The sequence below is a fragment of the Clinocottus analis genome, unplaced genomic scaffold (assembly GCF_023055335.1).
Source record: "Clinocottus analis isolate CAN_PGR_092001 unplaced genomic scaffold, fCliAna1.0.p SCAF_6, whole genome shotgun sequence".
Taxonomy (NCBI): Eukaryota; Metazoa; Chordata; class Actinopteri; order Perciformes; family Cottidae; genus Clinocottus; species Clinocottus analis.
Genome location: NW_027176218.1, coordinates 6548410 through 6575633, shown reverse-complemented (window position 1 = coordinate 6575633; position 27224 = coordinate 6548410). Strand labels below are relative to the sequence as shown.

At 40.6% G+C, this 27224-nt stretch overlaps 3 protein-coding genes across 3 annotated transcripts; all 3 read right to left on the bottom strand.

Moving 5' to 3' along the window:
• Nucleotides 1–397: 397 nt before the first annotated feature.
• On the bottom strand, nt 398–8210 carry hbp1 (HMG-box transcription factor 1). The gene is made up of 11 exons (XM_068603901.1): nt 8168–8210; nt 6804–6952; nt 6522–6702; nt 6095–6215; nt 5821–5935; nt 5122–5240; nt 4619–4775; nt 4229–4373; nt 3382–3660; nt 1510–1651; nt 398–1348 (listed from the first exon to the last, which is right to left on the bottom strand). Exons 2-11 carry the CDS (start codon nt 6880–6882, stop codon nt 1331–1333), a joined length of 1356 nt encoding a protein of 451 aa, XP_068460002.1. The 5' UTR covers nt 6883–6952; nt 8168–8210; the 3' UTR covers nt 398–1330.
• A 464-nt stretch (nt 8211–8674) lies between these two features.
• LOC137804294 (cAMP-dependent protein kinase type II-beta regulatory subunit) lies at nt 8675–16103 on the bottom strand. Its single transcript, XM_068603435.1, has 11 exons — nt 15568–16103; nt 14407–14442; nt 13511–13563; nt 13342–13425; nt 12994–13100; nt 12683–12836; nt 10811–10912; nt 10652–10726; nt 10477–10545; nt 10241–10376; nt 8675–10101 (listed from the first exon to the last, which is right to left on the bottom strand). The coding sequence occupies exons 1-11, from the start codon at nt 15830–15832 to the stop codon at nt 9968–9970; spliced, it is 1215 nt and encodes a 404-aa protein (XP_068459536.1). The 5' UTR covers nt 15833–16103; the 3' UTR covers nt 8675–9967.
• A 3613-nt stretch (nt 16104–19716) lies between these two features.
• Nucleotides 19717–26769, bottom strand: hsp90b1 (heat shock protein 90, beta (grp94), member 1). Its single transcript, XM_068603434.1, has 18 exons — nt 26626–26769; nt 26002–26104; nt 25521–25662; nt 24831–24947; nt 24412–24743; nt 24066–24177; nt 23826–23954; nt 22932–23048; nt 22691–22828; nt 22502–22579; nt 22334–22399; nt 21760–22029; nt 21391–21636; nt 21117–21253; nt 20900–20978; nt 20512–20667; nt 20109–20219; nt 19717–19991 (listed from the first exon to the last, which is right to left on the bottom strand). The coding sequence occupies exons 1-18, from the start codon at nt 26672–26674 to the stop codon at nt 19965–19967; spliced, it is 2409 nt and encodes an 802-aa protein (XP_068459535.1). The 5' UTR covers nt 26675–26769; the 3' UTR covers nt 19717–19964.
• Nucleotides 26770–27224: the final 455 nt, after the last annotated feature.

Here is a 27224-nt window from a genome sequence, read left to right as displayed (position 1 = left end):
AGATGTTTTGTACGTGATAATGTGTTCTCTCATTTTCAGATCCCTTTTCATCTCAAGGGGTAAAGTATCAGATTCAATTAAAACCTTTAAAGTTGCCCTCATCGAGTCCACGAGTGAATCATCTCGCTTCGGTATGGTTTGCGCTTTGGGAGGCTTTGTGAGCAGATGTGCACCGTGGCTTTAATGTGAGGAATAAAACACTTGAACCGCCCCAATACCTGGAAACATCAGGCTTTATACGTTTAGTTTAAAGGATATTTGAGGTTTTCACAAAACATGCCTGGTTCAGCGCGTCTCTTAAAACACGTGTTCACACGAGAAAGATCATTATTCAAAGCAAAAGACGAGCAAAGAACACCTTCACAAGCATTAAAACACAAAGCCAAGCATACCAACGTTGTGATGACAGTTTATGAAAAGGACCAAACAGTTTTACCGTTTAAAAAACAATTATTTATAATATGATACAAGGATATTTTGTGCAAGAGGTTGTTGGGGCTGTGAAACCTGTACATTATGAACAAAGCACTTACAATTCAAGAGCAACCTGAAAGCAGAACACGGCGACTGGGCCGTGATTGTGTCCAACGGCTAACTGTCTAGATACTAGCTGTATTATACAAATGGTTTCCACCAGTATACAATAACTGTATAGGAGATTACATATTTATATAAAGTGCAGAACAAACACACACTTTTAAGCAAAGGCCTGAAGTGCTTTGTGACTGAGTATGAACCCACCACCACATGCTGAAAGCCCTCTCATCATATGGCTACAGGTGGTTGAACGTTTCAAAACTTGGCAGGGCAGCATCAACTGTTGGCAATAGTTCACCTGCAGATTATATACTGTATTACAAAATGTGTATACTCTGTGCAGTATATTGAATCTTACAAATAGCAATAATTTGAACAGTTGTGAAAAAAAGTTAGCTAAAATTCCCCTTTTTACAATTATAAACAGACACATGTTGTTTTCTGCTCCATCGACAGAGGCGTAGCACCACATGCTCTCACTTTTCAACCTTGAATGTGAAATCACCTGAAATAAATGAGAAGGTTCATTCTTACGTCAGGGGTATAAGATGTCTTTGACATTAAAGATATACGAAAATATATGCACCGTTAGTGACTAGATTACATGATTTGTTTATAGTTCATAATTCTTGTTTGTCTCTAATGTGTCAAGGTTACAAAAAGCAATGATTTCAGCATCACAGTTGAGTCTCAAGAATACAGGAGAGCAAAGAGGCATCAAGCGGTCCATCAGACTCGGTCCAGCGCTTCTCCATGTCAAAACAACCAACGGATGGGCTTTCTGGGAGTTTATCTAGGTCTGCTGGGAACCCTGTCGAAGGATAACATATGCTGTTAGTCTACAGGGGGGTTGACACGTGATTGGCGCCAAAGACTGGGTAAATATAATTTAACATGCAATGTCAGCGTACAATTTGGATATTATACAAGAAAAGCAGCTGGATGTTATTGTTCAGTGAGTTTGGTTCTTACTGAGTTGGTTCTTTTACGCTTCCAGCAGTCTGGATTGATTCGTTTCTGCTCCTCAGCCAGAGCCTTGGCCTCCATGGTGTACAGCCTCCTCTCCTCATTCTTCATCTTCTTCCACTTGTCCCCCAGGATGACACTTATGGCTCTACCAGGTGAAAGACAAAGCATGAAGGACTTGCCCTTTTCACAATATTGTTTTAAAAGTCATATTATGTCATACAAATGTCCGTGTCATACTATAGTATTCAATAAAAGGTAACAGTAAAACATAAAAATGTCATTATGTAACATGCGATCAAAGCGTCTTAATAAACGTAAAAAAGAAAGTCATAGTATATATGCCATGAAGTCAGAAGAAATGTCAGTGTGTTAAAAAATATGTAATTGAAAGTCAGTATATTATGTCGTGAAATAATTCCTGAAGAAAATAATGTTATAGTATGCCATTAAAAGTCATACAACTTGTCATAGTATAGAATACAATAAAGTAATTAAAACAAGTAATGAAAAAGTAATAGTATTGTATTATTAAAACGTTAAAAAGTCACACAATTCTTCATAGTATGTAATGCAAAATGTCATAAAAGGATATTGTATAGTATGCTTTAAAACAGTTTCATTAAACTTTTAGTAAGCGTTGCGATAGTGGGCTATAAAAAAACATCACAGTATATTTTATTATAAAAAATGTCACAAAAGTAATGAAAATGTCCGACAGTTATATTATAGTGCGCCTCAAAAACATATGTTTAGAATAATATGCCATTAAATGTTATAGTATGGTCTGGCAAAACAAAGTGCAAGAAATTAGTGTATTCCATAAAAACATGTCAAAGTATTTCCCACGTAAATGAAAAATATCATAAATAGGCATAATTTGTTTTTGTCATATTACATTGTACAGCATACCATCAAAACGTCATAAAAAACATTATTAGGTTATAAAAAGTGCCAAAGTATATTGTGAAACATTTGATCAGTTTAGGCGCTGGCTCCTTAAAGACAACCTCAGGAGCTGAAACTGGGATCTGTGGCTTTAAATGATGAATTGACATGAAAAAAACTTGTTTAATGGTCCAAGAAAATATAATTAAACTGAGGCGTAGCTGAATGATGCTCTGATGCAAGAGTGATTTTATTTGAAAGAAAAATAACTATTAAATATTAAATATGATCTAGATTTAGATTTAGCAACAGAGGTATTTAATCTGTCGTGCAGTGGAAACTACACCGGCTAAGAACCATGGCTGAATAAGTTCAGGTCCAGTTCTCTTTTGGAGATGGATGCATTGCTCGTGGACTATTAATGGTGGGTTTTCAGGAGGAGAAAGTATTATCCATTCAGTTTTATTACCGCACATAACAAGAGTGACTGTGTAACGTTATCCTTACACTTATAAGAAGTCTTACGAGATCATACGGCATTGCCTTGGCCTCAAACTCCAAAGCTGCATATATTATGTTGTGGACTTTTTATCTGCAGCTCTGGCCTCGACCACTCTATCCAGGTCGACTAAGTAACATTTAACGCTAAGAGTGTCTCTGTTTTCAAACAATGCACGCCATACGGTCTCTACCCTCATTCTATAACAGTGACTCTGCTTCATAAGAAGACGTGTCATCACAAAAGTGTTGGAAATGGTGCGGCCACATTACACTTCCGCCTTAGTTCATTCAGAGCATCATGCTACTATCGTGTGTGCCATCATGCTACTATGGACTTTACACATCCAGACTAAAGCGGAAGGTCAATGTGACCGTACTTTAAGACGTGACACAGTAAGATACAAAAATAATGAACCTAAATTAGATAATCCTACATGGCAAAACAGTATGAATGACTGCCATGACTGGATCTCATTGACTTCTGCATACCTGTTGTCCTTCCCAGGATACATGTGTGTGTACTCTACTCGGTACTTCTTGGCGAAGAGCATGAAGGCATTCATTGGCCGCTTGCATTTTGTAGGTGTGGCAACAATGGCTGTCCCTGAGGTTTGGCTCCTGCTGGATTTGCCAGTAGAGGATTGTGGTGAGCCGGAGCGCTCAAGTTTATCACAATCTGGACCGGCGCTAGACAGGGAGGTCTTGCGCTGACGAGCCATGCTGCTGAGAACATACACTGCAGAGGAGTCGAGCGGGGTGAAGTCATAACTGCAAAAAGGAAAAGAGACACAGACTTTAGCATTCTTTTGTTTCGAATGAATATTATATATTTAAACGGTAATATATAGATCAAGATACGACAATTTCACTTTTTGTGTGCAGTATGATTTAGTTATGCAAATCTAATGAAAGTCTTTGTACAAGATGATGATTAGGGGGATGAGATTAGAAATACCTGTCTTTAGTGCAGTGTACAAGGACATGTGCTTAATATTATTAAACATTAAAAAAAAAGCTTGGGCTGCATCTTTGGAGCATCTGTGTATGCTCAACAATTAAATGACATGTATTTTGTATTGCCCAAAATCCTAATTTTGCCTCAGAGTGCCACAAAAATGTATCCGACTCTACAGATCCTTCAGCTCGAAGCTTTCGATGGAGTAAAGCCGAGTGGAGCTGCAGAGCTGGGTGACCATTCTGTGTACATGTAGATTTATCACAACAAGCGACCTCTTTCACATTGTCCTCTGATAAATTGCTATATTAAATATTACTTTTAGACACTTTAAGTCTCTTCATTACACAAAGCGAGATCGATGTAGTTACAGGCGTGTACCTTCTGAAAGTGTCAAAGACGACAGAGTCGTCACAGTTTATGGCTTCTGGGTGGCTCGGTGGCAGGCACACATTCCCCAACTGCATCTCATAGCAAGGGATCCCATGGTGCACCACGGTAAGGCTCGGATAAAAGGAAGACCAACCTGAAAAACACAGATGGTAAATGACAGATTATTGTCATGAAGCTGTTTAAATAAAGAAAAAAATAGAAAGTTTCAGCATTTTGGATTGGGCAAACAACATTTGCTCAGTGGCAAATACCACTTTCATGTTGCTTTAGTTTTTTGCCATCAAAGCTGACATGTTGTCATGTTGTGTTTTTCAAGAGAGAACACAAACTACAGTTGATATTTTGAACAAAATTAAACAAAGAAATGTTTTGTTTTACCTTTATTTTTGACAAAGAATGGGTGATCCAATCGGCATTCGGCTGTTAAAAAGCCGTCATCGGTTGAGCCAGGGTCAAAGGTCAGTTTAAGAACTGCCTGGCCAAAAGATACAGTCTCTTCATGGCTCACCAACTTCAGACCCTCTGAACCGAATCTCTGTAAATGAAGCAAAAGACCGATAAGAGGAGTCTTTCCTCCAGCAAGATGAGGTCGATGAATACACTACCAAAAACAACTTGGAGTCTGATTGCCTGAAAATGTGGTTTCTAAGACACTAAATGAGACCACTAATGAGTCACCAAGGATGTTGAACTGTATGTTTCATTCATGCACTCAGTTTCTCACTTTCTGTACCTCTTCTGTTAGCCTGGCTGCCACTTGGTGGCCATTACATGCAACTGTTATGACTATTGACATTACACTGAATCATGCACCCATCTAGTCGGCAATGCAGCAACACTAAATATAACGTGTATTAAATATTCAAATATGTGTCGCCTACCTTAAGAGAGAAGGTGGACGGCATCATGGTTTCATCGTCTGACTCATCATCAGAATCTCCAAGTTCATCAGCTTCCTGCCACTCCACATTAGGACCTCGATGGAAGCGCAGGCGGGTTCCTGGATATAAACACAACCGTGTGACATTATGCAGATATGTGTTGTTATTGAGAAGAATACGCTGGGATGCAATACTGCCGTTTGGACACCCGAGGTCAGAATTTCTTCAAAAATGTTTGTAACTCCTGCTCACCCTGCTAGGAAACGGAGGATCCTTTCAGAAAAGTGTAAACAGTGTCAGCACCTTAGGAGTCTTGTTTGTAATTAAGCAGCCAATCAGAATTGCTTTGACCATTTTAATACAGGGCTATTCAAAAACATTTCAGATATGCTTCTTCTTCTTTTTTTAAAAAGTGTTTCTCAATTCATATTTGTTGATAATAATGTAGTCCATTTCATATTTTTATTTCCACATTACTGATGAACATTTAAAGATTCAAGGAAACATGAATGACTAACTTTACATAGACTGCAGATGTTGCCTTGAAACTATGAGGCATCATTTTAAGGATCATGTTTTCTTTTTAGGACATTCTTCGGAAAGCTCAGGTTTCAGTTCAACGTGTGTGAGCGAGGTGCACGTGTCTGCATGTGCACCGGTGGATACATAAAGCATGTACATGAGTGTGTATGTATGCACCTTTAAGGAAGCAATGCCAGGCTGTGGAGGGCCATGAGTGAGACCAGGCCATGTCTTCGTCGTCAGAAAAAGATGAGGACATTGAGAAAACTCCAGACTCTGATTCACTGCTGGCCTGTTGTAAATAATAAATACACATCTTACAATGGCATCAGTAAAAAAAATCACTTCAGTATACATGTCAAACAGAACGTACTAGGAAATAATAACTGAGTCTCAAAGAATGGGTGATTCTTAGCTTTTCCAAATGTTGAGGTTATAAATGAAAGGTTACCCTGGTACGCCGGCGCTCCCTGAGGTGGCCTCTGGACGGGCTGGGTGCGCTACTGGCTAATGGGGGACGGGCGTAAGAGTGTAAACTATTATTGGTGCCAAAGATGTGGACTGGAGATGATCTGGAAGAAGAAAGGTAATGTCATAAATATATTTCAAGGTCATATAATGGTCATTGGTGATATATTTAGTAAAGTAGAAGTGATATTTAGCTGAATATTAGCCAGGTTTAGGGTGAATTGATTTTGGTGATATCATGAAGATAATTCATGATACAAATTATGTAGTGATACTGGCAAACCTGCCTTCCCTGCTTTGTGGAATACGCCCCCAGTGGTACTAGAGTGCCATATTCTTACTAAATTCCTATCCTTATATGAACTCATCGGACGTTGTTTATTTTCATGTTAGTCCGTCTTGGTACAAACCTCTTATGTGGGGCGCTCTTCAGCAGGGAGCTCTGAGGACTGGTGGCGATGTTGGCCAGCTCCGTGAGCCAGTTGGTGCGTGGGGAGCAGCTGAGCTGCTGGTGAGATACTCCTGCTCCAACCTGAAATAACCCTGAAGACCTCTGGTCCTCCTCCACCTCCTGTAGCTCTGGCATGTCATCTGAGGAGAAGTCAACAGTAATATCCATAATCAGAATGTGGAAAAAGTGCAGTTTACTGAAATATATAATGTGATTGCTGGTGTAGGATTTTTTTTTTTACCATAATCCATGTGGCACCCAGGTGAGGAAGGCAAGTCCTCGTTGCATTTGAGTAGATCAAAAGACATTTTCTCATCCATTTTCACAATGTTCTGCTATTTCCTTTTTTTTCTTTCTTCAAAAACAGGCTTTATGTTTCCGCTGCCACATCTGCTGGTTTCACAAACAAAAAGTGAAACTCATTTAAATTAAAACAGATCTTTTGTAATTGCATACATAGGGGTGAGTGTGAGCGGTGGTATGCATTTCATTTAAAGTAATAAAGTAGTTTTATTAAGACATTATGAGCCTTAAATTATACTCAAAATCGGTAAAATGATTCTGCCTGCTGGAAATAAAAACATACCCAGGATAGTATGTAATAACATCAAGACGTGTCACGCTTGACATCGATAAGATGGAATAGGTAGGCAGCATAGAGGGAATCCTTTGTCTCTGAACCGACAGGATACCTCAGTGACTAGTCATGTGACCCGCTGCGTGGAGGCCTCTTGTTTATAAACTTAACTTTGGCGCATGCGTACCAGAGCCCATTCATTCGACTGCGTAGCAAAAGTGAAAAAAATAGCTGGAATTCGTTTTGTAAAGTGCCATATGGAGACTCGAAACCACGAAGTTGAAACTGATAGTCAAATAATGTATCCAGATGTGAACATAACTCGGTGCTTGAGGACATGCAACGTCCTTATTTTGTATTTAATTAAAAATAGAAATGAAACTGAATTAATCAAATCAATCAGTTTACGAGGAATAACGAAGACTGCTTAATGGTGATTAGCGCTTAGCACCACTCGCTGCATGCGCTATTAAACCGATGTTTTGACTTCGTAAACGCGGATGTATACCAATGACATAACGGTTAATAACCGTTTCGAAAGTACCATCATGCCCCAAAGACAGTTTTGCATACTCGGGCCTAACAGTAATGTCCCCCCCACTCCTCAAAAGTAGCAGCAGTGTCCTCGGTTGAATCCAAGAGGCTGTCGGTTTCAACACTGTAAACAAAAGAATGTCAACAAGTTGAGGCATGACGCAACCTCTCTGCCCGTTGAAAATGAATGACACTGAACCCCAGAGAGGCCTTTTTTTCCACGGCATTTCAAAAGCAAATTTGACCAAATGAAAGACATTATTCGATGCACAAAAACTGCGGTCGGACGGGCTCGTTATCACCAAAACAACAAGCGTCACAGCGAAAAAAACATTGTCGAGCACACTGGCGTTGGACTTCGAATAAAACGCGTGACAGCCCCGCTAAAACGCCACGTTAGCCCGGCAAAGACACGGATGACACGACGCCCAAGTTAAATATGTGCTTGAACCTTTTGTTTATTCGAATAAAACCGAAGTCAACTTCCCACTTACCAAACATGTCGCCATCAAGAAACTCTCTGGCATTCACTCGAGGGGCGGGGATGAATGTTTCCCAGAGAAAGCCTCCTGTTGGTGGAGGAGAACGTCAATCATAAGAATCCGGTCATTCCATTGGTCGAGGGTGTTGAGGAAAATATTGAAGGCGGGGTCTAGTTTGTTGATCATCGTATGGTTGGATGAAAGTACATGCCTGTTACTACCCAGTAACAGCTGATTGGCAATAACAGGAACAATACATGGTTATTTTTCATCTGCAATGTTGCCACTACAGCTACACTCACGTTGTCTATCTATATCACACTGCTTTCTAGATAATGCATTGATTATTTGTCTTGTCCTTTGTCAATAAATGATGAGTTTAACGCTTTACTACAAAATCTTGTGAATGAACGAACGACTGTATGAATAATAAATGAATGGTGAATGAGTAAATAGAAAGCTTCAAAAGTGTGCTATTCCATTATTGTCACAAATAACAATGTGGCACACGGATATAAAAATGTTCTTTATTGACATGAAAAGTGAAACATACAGTACTTTCATCCAGTATTATGGGTTTGCCTTCAAAAAATTACCAGCACTACCTGCACAAGGGGTGGGGTAAATGAAGAGTGTTTAAATGTTAAACCAGCTCTACCAGTGTAAACTGCAGTAAACCACAGACAAAATACAGAAGACTTCAATTATTAATCTTAAAAAGATAGAGAAGAGATACAGAGAAGACCCACTTTAGATTCCTGTTTAGAGGAAACATCAGAATATGTGTATCCAAACAGTATACGTTGTTGGCAGAGGTAGACAGCAATAATGGGTGTCATAATTATAATGTATGTTTCACTGACACAAAAACAATTTGACTTAAATTTTACATTAAAACACAGGAAAATCAATAGTTTCAAGACACTGCCTATAATGACTACAGTCTAATGGGGCAACTTATTAAATAAAAGCTGGGCCTATATAATAACAGTAAATATTCAGTTTCAAATTGTACAGCAATGTGTGGTATATTCATACAAAACTATCAGCTATCTCTCTGAAGTTTGTTTTTTGCAAAAGCATAGTATTAGGCTAACAGCCACACACACACTTACCAATGATATATAGTATATGAACGTTCGTTCAAGGAACTAAATCTTATGATGAACAGAAATGCATTTTGTAAAAATGTCAAAGTACTGCCAAGTCTACATTCTGTTGTGATCAATATCTGAAATATGTTATCAAATCAACTTATTTTACAAATTGTTAATCCTTTTCATGTTGGGTACCTTTGTACCCATGCTGCCAATGCTAGTGTTCTTGCCAAAATGACAAGAGATTGTGACATATTGGCTCACGATTATCCAGTAAGAAATGAGCTTTGGCATCTGATTTTAACAAACAATGTTTAGAAATGTACAAACTATATTATACTGTAGGTCTAACTAACACTGTGAAGAAAAGGTGAGCGTTAACAAAAGTGTTCAATATACAAACAATTAATGCATCGGACACTGACGAGTAAAATGTACACTTACATTTTTAAGGTGAGAGTCGTGACTAATCTAATTCAAACCAGCTTGAAGCAACTCTGCTTCAGCTTACTTTACTTTCAAGTCTGCTAAAATGAACCACTAGTCTCATATGGGATTCTGGCGTAGTCTGTTTGTATTTATCTGACAGACAAATGTTATAGTGGATATTCACATTTGTTAAGAAAAATCTGTTTATGTGATTATGGGGACAAACATCCATACAAGCCTCGTTTTTTTTTTTTTATTCACCGATTCATGGTCCATTGGAGCTGTCTCATGCACTTTGTTGCTCAATCTCAGTGCTACTTCCAAACAGGGTCACCAGCTGCTCCTCATAGTTAGCTATGTTTCTCTTCATGATGTCCATGCAAGGGCCCAGCAATCTCTCAAAGGCTTGGACGTCCATGGCTGAGCAAAAAATAAATAAAAAGAGGACATCACATCAGGAGAGTTTAAGACAATACTGTAGAATAGTAAGTGATGTACTGAAAAGTGTATGTGTCAGATGTAATATATAGAAATGATCATAAAAATGCTCAAAATATACCTAAGCATTTGACGCTTCCCACAGCATATGCTGATGCGGCTCTGGGCTTGTTTGTGACCAGCGCCAGCTCCCCAAAATACTGGCCCCTGGTGCATGTGGCGATCTCCACCTCCTCATCCTCCTGGTCTTTTTTCGTCTGGAAAAAAAGAAATGCACACTATTAATATACACACAAGCACAGTTTTGCTTTTGTTTTGTTCAACTTAACAATTCAAAGGTCAACTGGGCAAACATACCCTGCTTCTTTTCATGGTGATTCTAACTTGGCCAGACTCAACAATGTAGAAGCAATCTGCTAAATCACCCTGTAAATGAAGGCACCAAAACATGCAACTCAGCGTTTATAAATGCTCCATTTCAGCAGAAAATGAAATGATCAATTCACGAACAGATCATGAAGAGCTTGGTCACCTGAGCAATAATCTGCTGTGAATCGTTGTAAATCTTGGTGGATATTACGTCCACTACCTTCATCCTCTCTGAGAGCTGTGGATGAAAGGATGTTTGGTTAACAGTGGCTTTATATGCACACTGCACTTTCATCACACTGGAAGACAAAGCTAATCTTACCTCTAAAGATGTAAGCAGTGGTAGTGTTTCCATGAATGCCTCATACAGCCTCCGCTTCTTGGCATTGTTCTTCACTATAATCCTCCTGAATGTCAGACGATCCTGAAACACAGATTTAAAGAACAGGAAAACATTCAGGTTCACGTTTAAAGGCCTCCCTGTGTTGACCTTCTTTTTCTTTGTACATTAAATGCCTCTCTTCTTTCTCTCCTTCCTGTTAGATGTTATTTATTTTTCGTTGACTCCTAATACACATGATGGAGAAAGAATCCCAGATGAGCAGAAAGTCTGGCATTGCCATACATTTTAATGGTGTGCTCATTGGCCCTGCCCTCTTTAAAAGGCGAGCTGGCTGGGTAGTAAAACTCCCTGCAATTCTCTTTCATCCTTTAACCAAATGATAAATAAAATAATAGGAAAAATCAAGCATGTGCTCATGCCGTCATGTTGCTCTTAAGAAAAACAAAAATGGGTGTTGTGCCATTGTCAGCTGTAATGACCAAAATAAATATCCTGCTCACCCGCACCCATCCCCCGCCTGCCATTATGAAGCTAAATGTAATGTATTAAGGGTCCTATATCCTCACCGCACACCTTGGAGATTTGACTGATCTGGGATTAATACCCACATCAATACCCACTTTGTTTTTGTCACTGCATCCAAGGGAACGATATTGGAAAAAAACTGATATGAGTTATGATTTGGATAATGATATTCACATTTTTTTTACCCATGTGAATTATTTGCATTTCAATAGATACATTCCAGTATATAAAACAATAACAAGTTTTACATTCAATCAAAACATTTGGCACTCCCTCTGCGGCCCACTAGGTGGCGTTCTGACACGGTGTTTGAGAAAAGCTGCTGTGGGAAACAAAGGCAGGTGACTCCAGCACCGTCCAGCGGGGGAGAAAGCTCCCTCAACAAAGCTCTATCGGGGTAACGTGGTCAGTAGCGTCCGTCCCAGGCCCTAGGACATAGCGTACTGGAGCTTTAATACATCCGACCAGGCTGCCACAAAGTTAACTGCATACAACTTAAAGTTCAGACTTAAATGAGACTAATTAAAACTGCCGTTTTGTTCAGTGGCATTTCAGGTTCACCGTCCCTCCTCGACCTCGGGGGACTGCCGCCTGAGCAGGACAGGCTGCTTGTTCACTGAGTCAAACACGCACAACAAGTACGCAAGTGGATACAGCTGCAACCTGCCCGGCCCGCTCACAGATGACATAGCAAAGCTGTTACCCACGGTTTAAGGACACGACCCTGGCAGCTGAGTCATTAATAAACAAGCTGCTTCACAGATCAAGTAGCTACTGGATATTGGAAATAGCTTAGTTGGATGTAATTATTATACAAATAAAGAAGTAGTGCAGGAATACACCTTGCATTGCTTTCACCTTGACCATTGTCATGTACATGATGGTGTTGACATCCCCAATTTTCACAAATTGATCATTTATACTCCAGTACTCAGTTACCCAAGTTCCTCTGAGGGGCATACGTGCTGAAACAGACACAACTATTGAGCCACGTTTGTCTGATATGATCCGAATGGGACGCCACTTTTCCATTGGATTGTATTTTTTCACATTCATGAGTTTTCTTTTTTTTGCATCAATAAAACAAAATGGGAAAAAAAATCCTATCCAGGGGCACAATTAGCACTCTCTCGCTTTTTTTTTTGTTGCTTTCCGTGGGTTTCATACAGTATGTTATTTCAGTCAGACAACATGATCTCACCCATCGTGCCAACACTTCTCCAGAAAACCTGGATATTTACTGTAAATCCTGACGACAGATGACACAGCGTGTCATGAAAACCTGCGCACGCTGTCTCTCACATGGAGATTGAATGGTTCACTCACTAGGCACCAAAGGGCTCCAGGCGAGGTGGCGATTATTGTGGCGGCCCTGGGGGTGTTGTACATCAGCGCCAGTTCTCCAAAGCTGCCTCGGTTGTCATAGCAGCCTACCAGCTTGTCTGTGCCGTCAACCTTCACGAAAATGTTAAACGTTCCACTGAATAAAAAGACAAAGGAAAAACATACAATCAGAGAAAATAGATACACATGCCAGCAATAATGGTGTGTCCTGAAATATTATGTCAGCAGTATTTCACACACACAAAATAAAAAGATGAGTAAAGCCATGTCGTGGAAGCCACATGAAAGATCACCTTTCAAGAACATAAAAGTTGTCCCCATCATCATCTTGATCAATGATGTGCTCCCCTTCAGTGCAGAACTTCTCAAACATTGCATCCAACACCTGAGACATCTCTTCCTGCGATGGTGTGAAATATCAGTCAAATATGTGAATTTCAAGTGTTGAAACAATCATGCAGAATCCACACACTGTGCCGTTTCAGCTACTTGAAAACAACCATATTTCCAAATCATGCATAGTGTACTGAGCTGTGGCCAAAAGGTGCTGGCCACGGGCCAAGTTCCCCCTTTGTGTAATTTCAGAGATGGCAGAGCACAAACCAGAGGAGTACAGAGCGCTTATGGAATGATCCGCTCACCTGTTCCAAATTCTTGAACAGGAGAATGTCCCAACATGCTTCCTGTAGTCTCCGTCTCTGCTCATCGGTTTTTGGGTGAGTGACCTGCGAGTTGAAGCGCAGGTCTTACAATTCATACAAAAAAATCTACTTCCATTGTTGAGATTGAATCTTAGGAAGCACGGTTTACCCATGGCTCTTTATCCTCATCATCTTCATCAGGGTTGAATGCTTCAGCACAGACTGCGTGACAGAGATGAACAAATTAATGAGCACTCAGTACAAGAGAAGAAGAAGAATACAGCTTCATATTCAGCAAGAAAACTTTCATTCCAGTCAAACAACAAAAGCCAAATCCTAAGAAAGAATCAACGGTTTCATGTTCTGGTTTTAAATGGTGGTTACACTTCAAAATCTAAGCTGAAGACCTATACCTTTTTACCATTACGTTAAATACATTTTTTTTTAATCATATCAATCTATTTCGTTCCATTGTTTTTATTCTGTGTGCTTTTGTTTGCTTGCTTTCATTGTATATCATGTGTTATTGTGTAATCTGTATTGCACATTGGGTGCCTCTGTGTATGAAATGCACCACATAAATTTGCCTGGCCTTGCCTTTGGTTTGGTGTTTCGTTTGATATATGTTGAGAATGATTTCCCAAACAAAGTAATCAAAGGTAGAACAAGCGTTACTAAATACTTTCACTTGCTCATACTTTCCATTCAGATTGTCAAACATGCAGATAAACCAGTCCGATGCTCTCATGTTACTATTATTACTAGCAACATATTATTATTAATAGGAGTAGCACTTCTCCTCATCTCCCCACCCACGTCACTCACTGGCATTATTAACCAGGCTTGAGACAAGTGGTTTCACAATCTCGAATAAATCAACACTCTTTTATTGAAAGCAAAGGACGGAGGACAGACAGACGGACAAAAAAACATTTGAAGTGGATCAAATCTGACGTTGCCTCAGTATTCAGGTGTCAGAGAAGTTTGACATGTTTCCAGCATTGACATTGTCCAGAGCTTTCCTCTTGGCAGAAGAGACTTAAAACAGCCAGGATGACAACTCACCTGATGCTCTTCTGATGAATCTGTTTATTACCGGGGCTGCAGAAGCATAAAATGTATACAACAGGTTAGAATCTATTAAAACATAAATATATGTGACAGTCACCGAGTCATTACTGGATTGGGTTATGTCAAAGCACCGTGCTCTACATGTAGTAGGCCTGCATGTGTGGTAGAGTAGTCCTGTGCTCATTAAAAAGTCATATTCATTCAGGTAAAACCTGAATAAGGACATCTGCTTTGAAGTGGGCTTGAATCAAATTTGCACGACAAAAACATTCAAATGTAAAACACAAAACTAAGCTCCAGCATAACAGTGATTAGATAGGCCTCCTCCGTGAACAGCGTCCATCCAGGGTTGTCCGAGGAGGCTCAGTGGAATAGCATGAAGGCACTGGAGGTGTGATGGGGCCCAATCTTCACCCAAAAATGCAACAACAGTTCATTGAAATGACTGCATATGGTGTACTTATACTTATGTAACCAATGCAGACAGTCTGCAGACCCCACCACTCATTGGGATGCTGTGTCAGACCTCTGGGTTGCTATGCTACTTTGCTGCACCGTATGGCACCATGCACTGCACCCGGCCATTCTGTGAAATATGACCACAGCAAGGAAGCACAAACGAGTCTAGAGCCGGCGGTAGTCACATTTTGCATTGCTTGCATCATCGCCGAGGATGGATCTCCTCCATTTATCTGCTTTGACACATAATCAGTGGTAGGCCCATCAGGCCTGCACCTGAGACTGAAAATGTTCAAATGACCTATAGAGATGCAAGGAGGAGGGAGGGGGGGGGGGGGGTCATCCACTAAACACACAGCAGTCCTTTTGATCTGCAGCTGCTGTGTCTTAATGCTATCCCTATCCCATGGAAAACATGTCTGCTCAGAGGAAGACATCAAGACACCTCCATCATTAAAGCAGCGTTCGAGCCTCCGTGACCATATATGGTAAATGACAGCGCGGTGGTGGATGCAAGGTGGAGAGCGCTGGAGCATCACTGCGCTCAATGAGCGTCTCTTTCTCTCCCTCTGGACTGAATCCGTGCACACATGCTCATTGTTCGAAACAAATTAAAGCACATTCCGCAGTCACTTTGTCCTCCCGACACGCGGCGCATGGCCACACAGCAACACAAAAAAAATCTGTTTTGCCTACCTATGAATTCCTCGTCATCGTCGTCGTCCTCCTCTCCGTTTTCCGAATCGATCTGCATGGCTTCGTCAATGAAATTGACCGCTTTTCCGGGTCTTGGTGCCGAATTTTGGTCATTGCCAAATGAGGCCTCTCTGGTCTCACTTTCCTTCAGCTGGGTGAAGTACTGTAACGCAAACTCGAGCAAATCCCTGGGCTGATTCCTCAACACTTCCACGGTAAAGCTCTGTAACAGCTCCGTCAGTCCTTCAGGAATTTCTATACTCATTCCTATTATCAGTCTATGAATGTGAACGAAACCGGTTTGCTGCGAATTTGAAATAATCAAAAAAGCACACAGCTGAGATGACGGGGTGGGGGGCTGGAAAAAAAAAGCTTAAATCCGCAGACGGGTGTAGTCGGTCCACCCAGTCAGCATCCACAGCGAAACCTCTATTTTTCTTGAATGAAAATGGCTCTGGATTTCTCGTCCAAGCATCTTCTTCTTCTGCTGCTTCTGGCTACAGGAAACCCACGCATGTGACCCAGGAATCCATGGCAACCACCTATCCAGGGATTGCGTATGAGCAGCAGCAGCAGAAGCTGCAGTCAGTCGCAAAATACAAATGATGGGAGAGAGAAACCCTCGGGTGCATCAGTCAGAGATCGATTTTCACTGAGAGATGAGATCTCAGATGTCCGTCCGTATCATGTCTGGTGTCCAGTATGATCTTTTTTGTGTGTCTACGCTGATTTTTCACAGATAATGCCGCATTGACTGGATGAATATAGACAAATCTAAAAAATACAGCAAAACAAAATACAAGAGGTGCAATTATAGCTCAATATACAACAATCTGATGAATTAAATAGGCATATATATATATATATATTTATATATCATGTAAATGTTTGAAAACATACAGCAAAATAGTATTTGTTTAATATAAAAAGGTGCCATTCTAGATTCATAAATATAATTAATTTACAATAAGATCAAACATTTCCATATTACATCAGTGCAATGTACAGTGAAAATCAGTCTAGTATTTCTGGTATATCCATCTTAATTCCTCATTACATTGATAAACTATAGCAGCCATAAGACAAAGGTGCATTGTAGAGGGACTGTCCCTTTAATAGCACCAACAGTTTAGGCCTGGTTTCTTGTTCCAGAGGAAGATAAATTAATACATCTGATGCATATCCTGATGTCATGGGACCTTTGAGAACATTGTGACTCCCAGACAAATATTGTATACTGCAAGAAAGCTCCAATTCCACCGAGACGATTCCTTTGTATGTGAAAACCTTTTTCAATAAACAGTCAACACACTTCATACGGACATCTGGAGTGAGAGTTTTACATGGAAACGCTGTGCCAAGTGATACCGTCATTTAGCCTTCAGAAATACTGAGTAATTATGAGTTAAGCAGAACACTTTTAGTCCTTCTTTTACACTTTTTCACAGTAGAGCCATTTCTGTCATTCATGTCCCGTAATGTAAACCTGTACAACTGCTAACTCACAACTGTTACTCCTCAACTTTCAACATGATTCAGCTGATCTGGGAAAACAGACACATGAGGAGAGAGAAAGATTAAATATACAGCATATAAGATGATGGTGAACACCAAATTAACAAATATGTATCTTTCGAAGAAATAGTGGAGCAGATTAAGCCATATTTAAAAAGTAAGCGAGAAAAAAGAAGAAAAATAAATCATGCGCCACGTTGGATGGAGTATCATCCTGTGTCGGAATTTGTAAAAGAGCAAAGGGCCAAAGGAGATAAATAAATAATTCTACAGGTTAGCAGCAGAGCATTACTTTATGGAAGCGATCTACCAAAAGAGCACAGATATTATCTGCCATGGTCGCCGGGCCCTCTGCGGCTCGGCTACGAGACCCTTCCCCCTGCTTTGGCCCATATCTGTCACTCTTTATTAAGAAAGCACAGCGTTTTCTCACTCAGGCGAACATATGGGAGCCGGCGGAGCGAGAGCTGCTGCTTAGCTGCTAGCTCCCAAACTCACCATTCACAACCTTTTCTTTGGATGTGTGCAGTGCATCATGGTAGAAGACATCAGAGACAGTTGTTAGAGAGCAAGCACCAATCAGCAATGTCCTCTGAAGCGCACATCCTGAAGATTGTTACTGTTGAATGCTTCTCAACAGCCCAATGGAGCTTGCGGCTATGAAATCTGAATAGTCAATATTGTCAATGTCATTTTGAAAAAATGTAATAAGGAACGAATGAATCGTTAAGTGTGTGGTTTACTGTATATACAAGAAGGAATTGGCCTCTGTTGACATTTGGAATCAGGCTCTGTAATTTACACAGTTCAACATGTTTAGGATGTAGGAATATTTATTCAGAGTTAAATATTCAGTCATTAGGTGAATAAACACCATTCTGAAACTCTTTCAACAAAGACTGATCACTTATAATGAATGTGCAGTACAAGCTAAAACTGCTACAGTAGCTTTTAAAACTTCCCTCTTTGAATACATCTTAACCTAGGACGTGCACGTTTCTCAGCTTGTTTATTTAACGTAGCATTCAGTCAGAAACTGTAAAAACTACCCTAGGTCTTAGAATTGTTTGACTAAAATAAACTGAAATTGGAAGAGAATAGACATTTCTAACCTTCATGAATGGAGGATTTATTGCAGAATTGTTGCATTAGTTGTACATAATGAAGGGGCAATGCGTGTGGCTGCAGGTGGTCATACCTTAACACTTTTATCTTCTTTCTTATAAACACACAATGGTGCCATATATTTCCAAGATGTGGGTGACTGGGCCACCTACTGGGCATGGTGTTGTAATACAATGCTCCAATAAATAAAACATGATAAACATATCATGTTTTATTGATTGTAGCATTAGATAGATGTATGCTAAAGAATCTTTCTGGTGTTTGACAGGTGATCGGTTTCACACCAGATTCCTGCAGTCAAATCACGGCATCGCACGAGAGCTGAGATCGAGTGAAACGAGCAATTCACAGCATCATTGGTGAAGCGGGCGACATCTTTACTATCGAAATGCCAAAGAGGGTTCACGTCTGTATCTCAGTTTATTTGCGGTATAACAATAATTTGTTTTCGTATCTTACTTTTTAGTATTATAACAGCAGAGATGATAAAGTTGGCTGAAATGACGAGCATTATCACAAATGTGTTAATAAAAAATATGCAATTTCCTGAGTGAGATGAAACTCATTCAGCTTGGCCTGACTTTGATGCGTTATTGCCTGAAAATGATGCCATCGAAACATAATCACGTACTATTGAAACAATGAATTACTTCGAAAATTTCTGAGGCCTCAACCTTTCCTTTCTGCCTGGTGTGTGATCAGTTTCCTGCTCCCAGTATCATGTGTAAGCTCAGGTACTCCAGAGACATATTAGCTTTCTTTAGAAAAGACCACAGTGCTGCTTCCACAACAGTCTTCCATGAATCTGCAACGCAGACACAGAATAAAGAAAACATTTCACAGCTAAACTAAATGTAGTGATGAACTCAAATATTTAAAAAAGTGTCACTGCGTGATTTCTAGTCATGAACGTTACTGCTCTACTTTTTCTCCCTGGCTGGGAGCATCAAGTGACTCACGTCGATGGTCCAGCAGGGAGGCGGGACAGTCGGCAGCATGGCACCATGGGTAATAGATTATATACAGGAGGAGACATCAAGGATGAATGCTTCTCGTGTTCAGGTTGAATACAGTGGATGGATTAACGGACTGAGTGGAGGTTCCGGATGAATCGCTTAGTGCAGATGGGGAAAACTTCCAAGGTTATTAAATGTTGGAACACAACTCCGTGGCATCGGGTTGATTCAAGGTTTTCACCTCAGGTGATCTGTAAATCGCTTTAGGTCACGCAAGAAATTGAATTTCTCCTTTTGACCGAGTTGATAAAACCTGCTTTTCTGTTTAAGCTCTTGTATGGTTCAGTGTTTTATTGCTTTACCTTGGCATATAAATTCATTTTGCAATTTGATTTCATGATTTACAAACTCAAGGGCTCATGGAACGACATTTGTATTCAACATAGCTCGTTGCACCCTTTATTGTGTGTGTGAATGACAAACAATCGGTCACCTTCATCCACAACATAATATTGTTTTCCTTTGTGTATTATTACCAAACAAACACCACGTGTCCTTTTTCCAGGAAACATTTATTTCGATCAAGAGACAGGATCGCTTCTTTCCATAAACAGGTCAGTTAAATATTAACAAATTTACAGTCATGAGGAATGTAATAAAAAATAAACCAACAAAAACAAACAATGCTCGCCTTAAAAAACCCAACCCAGGGACCCCACCCGTGATGTTGACCACGCTGGCGCTGGAACGAGACTCAAATCCAAGTCCAGCTCCATTGTTTCATGCTCTTCATTCAGTGCTTTACAGTTCATCTTTGTCCAATTTTGTCTGCGGGAAAACAACATTTAAGTTATGAACAAAACTGCCAAAAGAATAAATACACCGGCATCTGAATGCTTTAGTTTAAAAATCGCCACCATGCTGAAGAATTGAAAGAGTTCTTACCGTTTCCTCATCTTCTTCTTCATCAACAATTTCTTCTTTATCTTCAAAGTCGTCATCCTCCGCTTGCTCCTCCTCTGGCTCCTCCGGCTCCTCCTCTGGCTCTTCTTCAATCTGCAAAATAGTCACATCATTTTTCACACAGCTCCTCAACAATCTTTAACCATCACTGAGTGCACTTAGAATTAACCAACTGGGAACCCTAAAAAAGGAGCTTGGGATGGCTAAACTGTTAGCAGAAAATTCTACACAAGAAAAAAATAAAATAACCATGTTTGAACAAGCCAGATATAAGAATGTGTCCTCTGGAAAAAGGTTTTTTTTCACTTTAAGTGTACATGTCATGTTAAAATTCCTTTGTCACAGGCGAAGTAACTCAGAAATGTGGCAGCTGGCATCAACTTGCCTGTTCGTCCAGAGGTACATTCATGCTGAGTCGGAGCATGCGCTCTATCCTCTCTCCATAAGCCTTTGTGTCAGCCAGATGGTAGCCGGAGCGCAGCGTGGCCGTCTCAAACAGAACCACGGCCAGATCTGACGCGGTCTGGTCCTCGGCGTCACCCTGACGAACACGAAGGGAAAGAAACTGATCAGTTGTCAGCTCCAATTGGTCCATTTCATGTTAAAAAAGTACTGCACTGAAACCCATTACTGACATGTATTTCTGGGAGTAAAAAAAAACAAACAGCAAATCTCGCTTCATTTTAAAAAAGCAGTCTAATTCTTTTATGAATTAGATTTATTGGCATCATTAAAGTTAGTACAAACAGTGAAGTGACAGTGGCCAGACTTACATTGACTTTGTTAAGCATCTGCTTGATGAGAGGATGTTTGGGGTTGATTTCTAATGTTTTCTTCTGGCTAGCATAATAGCTAAAGAGAGCGAGAGAGAGAAATTAGCATACAAGCCAAGTAAACAGCAAGGCACGCCACAACATGTTCCACATTTGCAATTAACAATCGTGATAATGAGCAGCAACATTTCTGAAAAGCACAAGGATCATAACTCACTTAGTGGAAATGTCTTTTCCTGTCTGGTAGGCCTGTGCCTTCATGATCCTCTCCATGTTTCCTGACCAGCCGTATTGACTGGCTACCAAAGCGCAGGGGGAGTTTGTTAGCCTCTGAGAGAGGACAGCCTTCTCGATCTGTTGGATGACAGCATTGTATTAAAAAATGTGACTGATGGAGCAGACATAGTTTAGCAGCTGTGGACAAATGTGTATTGCCCATGTGGCTGGTGTTAATTTGCCATGGTGATGAATATTATAAAATAGTTATCTACCATGTCCTTTAGGGGCTTTTCCTTCAGCCAGGTGGTGAGAGGTTCATACTCCTTCTCCAGGGCCTCCCTCTTGTCCTTGGTCTTTTCACTCTCGTCAAATTTGACACCCTCCTTTGCGACGTTCTGGAAGCGTTTGCCGTCAAACTCGGGCAGTGCCTGGATGCAGTACTCATCCACCGGCTCCGTCAGGTAGACCACCTCGTAGCCCTTCTTCAGCAGATTCTCCACGAAGGGAGAAGACTCAGCCTGCAGAGGGAAAACAGGACAGATGATCAGTGCCAGCCTATCAAACTCACAATCGTCCAAGTGTAATTTCAACCCGCCTTGTATTCGACTTGATCTAAAAACAATGGAAATAAACCCACTCACCTCCTTCCTGCTGGTTCCAGCCATAAAGTAGATCTTGTCCTGCTTCTCCTTCATGCGCTCCACATATTGCTCCAGGCTGGACACCTCTTTATCGCTGTTGGAGGTCTGGAAGCGCAGTAGCTTGGCCAGACGGGTCCTGTTGGAGTGATCCTCAATGACACCCAGCTTGATGTTGGTTCCAAACTCCTTCCAGAACTTTTCGTTGTAATGCTCCTCTGCGATCTTCTTGATCATGTCCAAAGACTTACGCACCAGCTTCTTGCGGATAACCTGAAGAGACAGAAAGGACGCCATATTGTGTCAGTTTCTCCTTCACATTTTGTTTCATATTACCATTGTATTTCATAACGTTTTTTCATCCACTGTCTGTACCTTCCTGTGAAACACTTTGACCTTTGTTTTAAAATGTGCTGTACAAAGAAATGTGCTGTTAATTTCCTGCCTGCTTATCATTTTTTTGTCAGTTAAGAGTCAAAGACCATGTACATTGTTGAAAAAGCAGTGTTTTAACATTTTAAGGAGGAAACAATTGGTATTTAGATGGTGTTTTATAAATATCAGATGTGAAACTCACCTTGAGCAGTTTGTGTTGCTGCAGAGTCTCTCTTGACACATTCAGGGGAAGGTCATCAGAGTCAACCTAGAAAAATACAAGTTCATTAATCACATTGATATTTAGGTAAAGACCAAATGGTATATATTAGCTCATGCCTGTGTTTCAGGTAGAGTTAGCATCACTCACCATTCCCTTGACGAAGTTCAGGTACTTGGGCATCATGTCGTTGAAGTCGTCAGTGATGAAAACTCTCCTCACAAACAGCTGCGACAGAAAGAAACAATCGATTAGAAACAGAGTTAAGGGACATGCCGATTATCCCTCTATAAAAAGATCATAAAATGCCTCAAAAATGGAGACAGTCGAGGGAAATACCTTGATGTAGTCGTTCTTCTTGGAGCCATACTCGTCAAACAGGCCGCGGGGAGCTGAAGTGGGCACAAACAGGATGGATCTGAAGGTAACCTCTCCCTCAGCTGTGAAGTGGATGTGGGCCAGAGGGTCGTCATTGTCCTGTTGAAGCGCAAAACAGAATTTGATTAAACATGTTGAGCCTACAAGGAGGGCACACAATCTATGTGGATGTTTGACAAAGCGCTGCCGTTCTGGTGCCTACCTTAGAGAACGTCTTGTAGAAGGCCTTGTACTCTTCCTCCTCGACCTCCTTAGCTGGTCTCTGCCAGATGGGCTTGATATCATTCATCAGTTCCCAGTCCCACACAGTCTTCTCAACCTACAAAGATAATACAAAAAATACTTTTTAAACGCCATAATCATATATGTTCTTCTGCCACCATTTGAAGTCCAATATGTGTAGGAAAAAGATTTGACCAAACCCTTTCAGAAAGAAAGATGAATATGAGTATTTGTAGAGCTAAGGGGCTTGATTCAAATTCCTCCGCTGAATAGTTGGTAACGGGCAATAGTAGTAGTGAAATAAAAAATGGTCATTCATAAAAACCTGTCTCAAAAATAATAGGCCTACATTTAAAAAAACAAAAAAAAACCTCTCTCATAAGAACATACCATCAGTGCACTAGATATATTTTTGAATGGTCTCTCAAAATCAAGCGGGGATGTAGACAGAAACAGTTTGTGGCTTGTGTTTCTCCCTCGTTGACTGCCATCTTGCCTCCCTGTCGGTTACTTTCTGTCTCGACTGCGCCAATAGTTAAAATGAAATGAGAACCAGAAATTCTATTTATGAACACGAACACAAGCAGGATAAGAAACTGTCCCGTCTATTGATCTACGCGCTGTGAGAGTACTACAGAAAGCGCCACAGCTAGACACCACACAGAGTATCCATTATTCTGAAACTGCTAAGCGATAGTATCATGTATCTCAGCCAATAAGGATGTCGTTTATACTCTAGGTAGATAAAGCTTACAAAGAGAAGGCAGAAATTCAATTGGCCAATCAGATTTGACTATGTAAATTCTCAGTCGGGGACAGTCCCGAGTTTAAGATAGACATGATATTCATCATATAACTTAAATTCACTTCCTACCTTCTTTGTCTTAGGCTTCTCTTTGTCCTCCTCTTCCTCCTCTACCTCTGCCTCCTCTTCAGCAGCCTCTTTCTCTGGCTCCTCTGCTGCTTCAGCATCTTCCTCAATGGGCTCCTCAACCGTCTCAGTCTGCCATGTTGAAGGAAAGAAATTATATAATTTCACACATCAGTTTCACAACACACTGTGCTGGGATGAAGTCTGAGTCACAGTGTGGGAGGAAGTCACTCAAGTAATCACCTTACTGGCCCAAACGTATATGGGGAAGTTGATGAACTGGGAGTATTTCTTGACGAGGTTCTTGATGGTCTCCAGCTCCAGATAGTCTGAGGCCTCTTCTTTCAGGACCAGTCTGGTGTTAGAAAATCATGGGGATGGTTTAATTATCATACTATTCTAAGTAGTGAGAGTAGAATTGTAACAGGAAAACAGCAGTCAAGGTGTAATTAAGTGAGCGTTATAGTATTCAGGAGACAGAAAGAGTCTGTGAAGACCACTACAACTAACAGCAGATGATTATTATTGTAAAGAAAGTAGCACAAACTGCTAGGTGATTTTGAGAACTAAAACTAAATTAAAAACTCACGAGATGGTGCTTCCTCTGCCGAGTGTGTCCCCACGAGGGTCTTCAATGACAGAGAACTGATTGGAGTCGGATTCCCAAATGTGCTGGGTGTCATTGTTGTGTTTGGATGTCACGATGACTTTGTCGGCAATCAGGAAGGCGGAGTAGAAACCCACACCAAACTGGCCGATAAGCTCCGAGGTTGACTGGTCCTCAGTCTGCAAGTCGTTCATCTTGTTGAGGAACTCGCTGGTGCCAGACTTGGCGATGGTGCCCAAGTTCTTCACCAGATCCTCTTTGGTCATTCCAATACCAGTGTCTGTGATGTGGAGCATGTTCTTCTCCTTATCAGACTGGAGATGAGAACAACACAATTAATTTACCAACAGAGCAAGAACTATTAACAGTATTAATAATCAGAAAGTTGTTCTTGTGCATACTTTTATTTTGATGGTCAGCTCCTCGTTGGCGGCCATTGCGTCCTCATTGGTTAGAGACATCAAGCGGATCTTATCCAGAGCATCCGAGGCGTTGGAAATCAGCTCCCTAAGGAAGATCTGAAACAGAAGCAAACATTGACGGCAAAAACATGATTAGTGTTTTAATAGCTTTAAAAAAATATATATATATTATGTTGGTTTTCATTTTTTGGTTGTTGCTACACACTGCCTTGAGTGAAAAAAATTACAATTCAGTCAAATTACAGTATAGGATCAGTTTCAAAATATGGTTGTTTTAATTAGTTTCATACACAGTTGCCACTTTATGAGGAGCATCTGTAAAATCGAATGCAATCCAAAACAGCCATAAATTTTCCTTAGATGAAAGATAATGATTAGTTTTGATCAATCCGGTCAAAGATTCATGAATTAAGTATGTACATTATTGAGGTGGTAGTTTGTAGTAGAATTATACTGGACCTTTCTTTATTGAGGTGTTAATATTACACCAACTCCCATTTTCAAACCTGAGAGAATATTACAACTAGAAATAAAATGTAACCTAAAACTAAATATGACCTCAACAATAAATATATTGCTGAATTTACACCTCACTGATTCAAGTAAATCAACAGAATCTTCCTGCAAAGTCAGTGAATGTACATCAAGATGCTAATTATTCCTGCTCACCTCTTTGTTCTTGTAGAGAGAGTTGATAATCAGCTTCATCATACGGTTGACTTCGGCCTGAAAGACATGTTTTTCAGACTTGTCTCTGATTTCCTTGATCTGAGCTGCGTTCAAGCCATCCAGCTGGATAGCCTCCTCCTCTCTGGGGAAAGACAGACACACACACACACACACACACGTACGTGAGGAAAGTACACAACAAATCATAGCTTCAGGCAGAAAAACAAAAACCTCTTGCCTCAAGTGATTAGTTAAAGCAAAAGACACAGGATTGCCTAGTCTTAATGACGGATGTGCAGTGAAGGTTGCAGAGCTTTACCACCACTGCAATTCAAGAGTTGCTATGAGCGTTTGTGTGCATAAGCTTGGTCATGTTGACCTTGTGCTGTTAACTCTAGGTTTAGTCGACCTTTCCCGATAAAGGACAACCACAGTTCACTCAACAGACACATCAAAAACATGTATTCAAAATGACACCTACCTCTGCACCACCTCATCATCTGTTCTGGAGGCATCTCTGCTTTTACCAAAGTCCTCCTCTACCACCCCATCGACGTCAAGTTCATCCTCTGCCTTTACAGCAGCTGCCAAAGAGGAATAACATTTTTGTTGTATTATCATGAGAAGAATATACAGCAAATGTATAGCACTTGAGATCATTTCATTTAGAATGAGCTGTGAGAGGCCGTGGTCGAAATCACCAAATAAGTAATGTGCGATGTTAAGAAGGAAGGCTTTTATTGAGCTACCATACAGATGTAACCTCGAGGAAACAAAAGCAACGATTTAATGGGAAGGATAGCGATTATCAACCTGCTTTAACACAACGTTACATTGCGTTTCTATTAGACCCTTCTGGAAAGAAGATTATGAATACTGCCGTTTTTACAAGGTGTGTTGAAGCCCGACATATTATGGTGTTTATCATTAACAATTGGGCCAAAAATAAGCCTCATACCGACACAATCTATGAAAGACTCTGGTCATGAACGAGCAGAGAAGAAGCAAGTCTACGGAGACTATCGTTAGCTCGGTGGCTAATGTTAGCTAAAACGTTGGGTCGTTAAAAGTGAGACAAGATAGCAAATACATTGCCGCTACTCACCAAAGGCACAGAGGGCAAAAAGAAGACCTATCGCCCAAACTCGCTTCATTTTACTGCTCGAAGGACGATGAGTATCTTCAGCTCCTGCAACAAAAGCCGGGAGATAAGTGCACGCAGCACAGCCTTAACAAGAAAGACTGACAAGACACCTCTCCCACCGAAAGAGCCCACTTTATTAATCCCGTGACCACCGACCAATGGCTGCGCACCACGCACAACATTCGACCAATCACAGCAGAATACCTGGTACATGTTGTCCAATCAGATTCTTCAACATAAGTCAATACTCGAAAATCGTGGCTAGACACCATTGGCCAAGAATGAACAATCAGCACATCACTTCCTAAAATTTGCCTCTCGATATGGAGAAAAAAAAATCTCTGTCAACACGTTTAGTTAAACTTTGATTGTCTTACGCAATGTTACAGACAAGTTACTCTGAGGCTGGATGATGCTGAATATTGTGTTTATTGCTCAATATGTCACTGACTGCAGCATTATAAATGTGTCTGTAAAAGTCGATCATAGTGTAAATTTAACCATGTTTATCCACGCACGTGTATCAGGTAGCGTATTTAGACTAGATCGTGTGTAGTCAT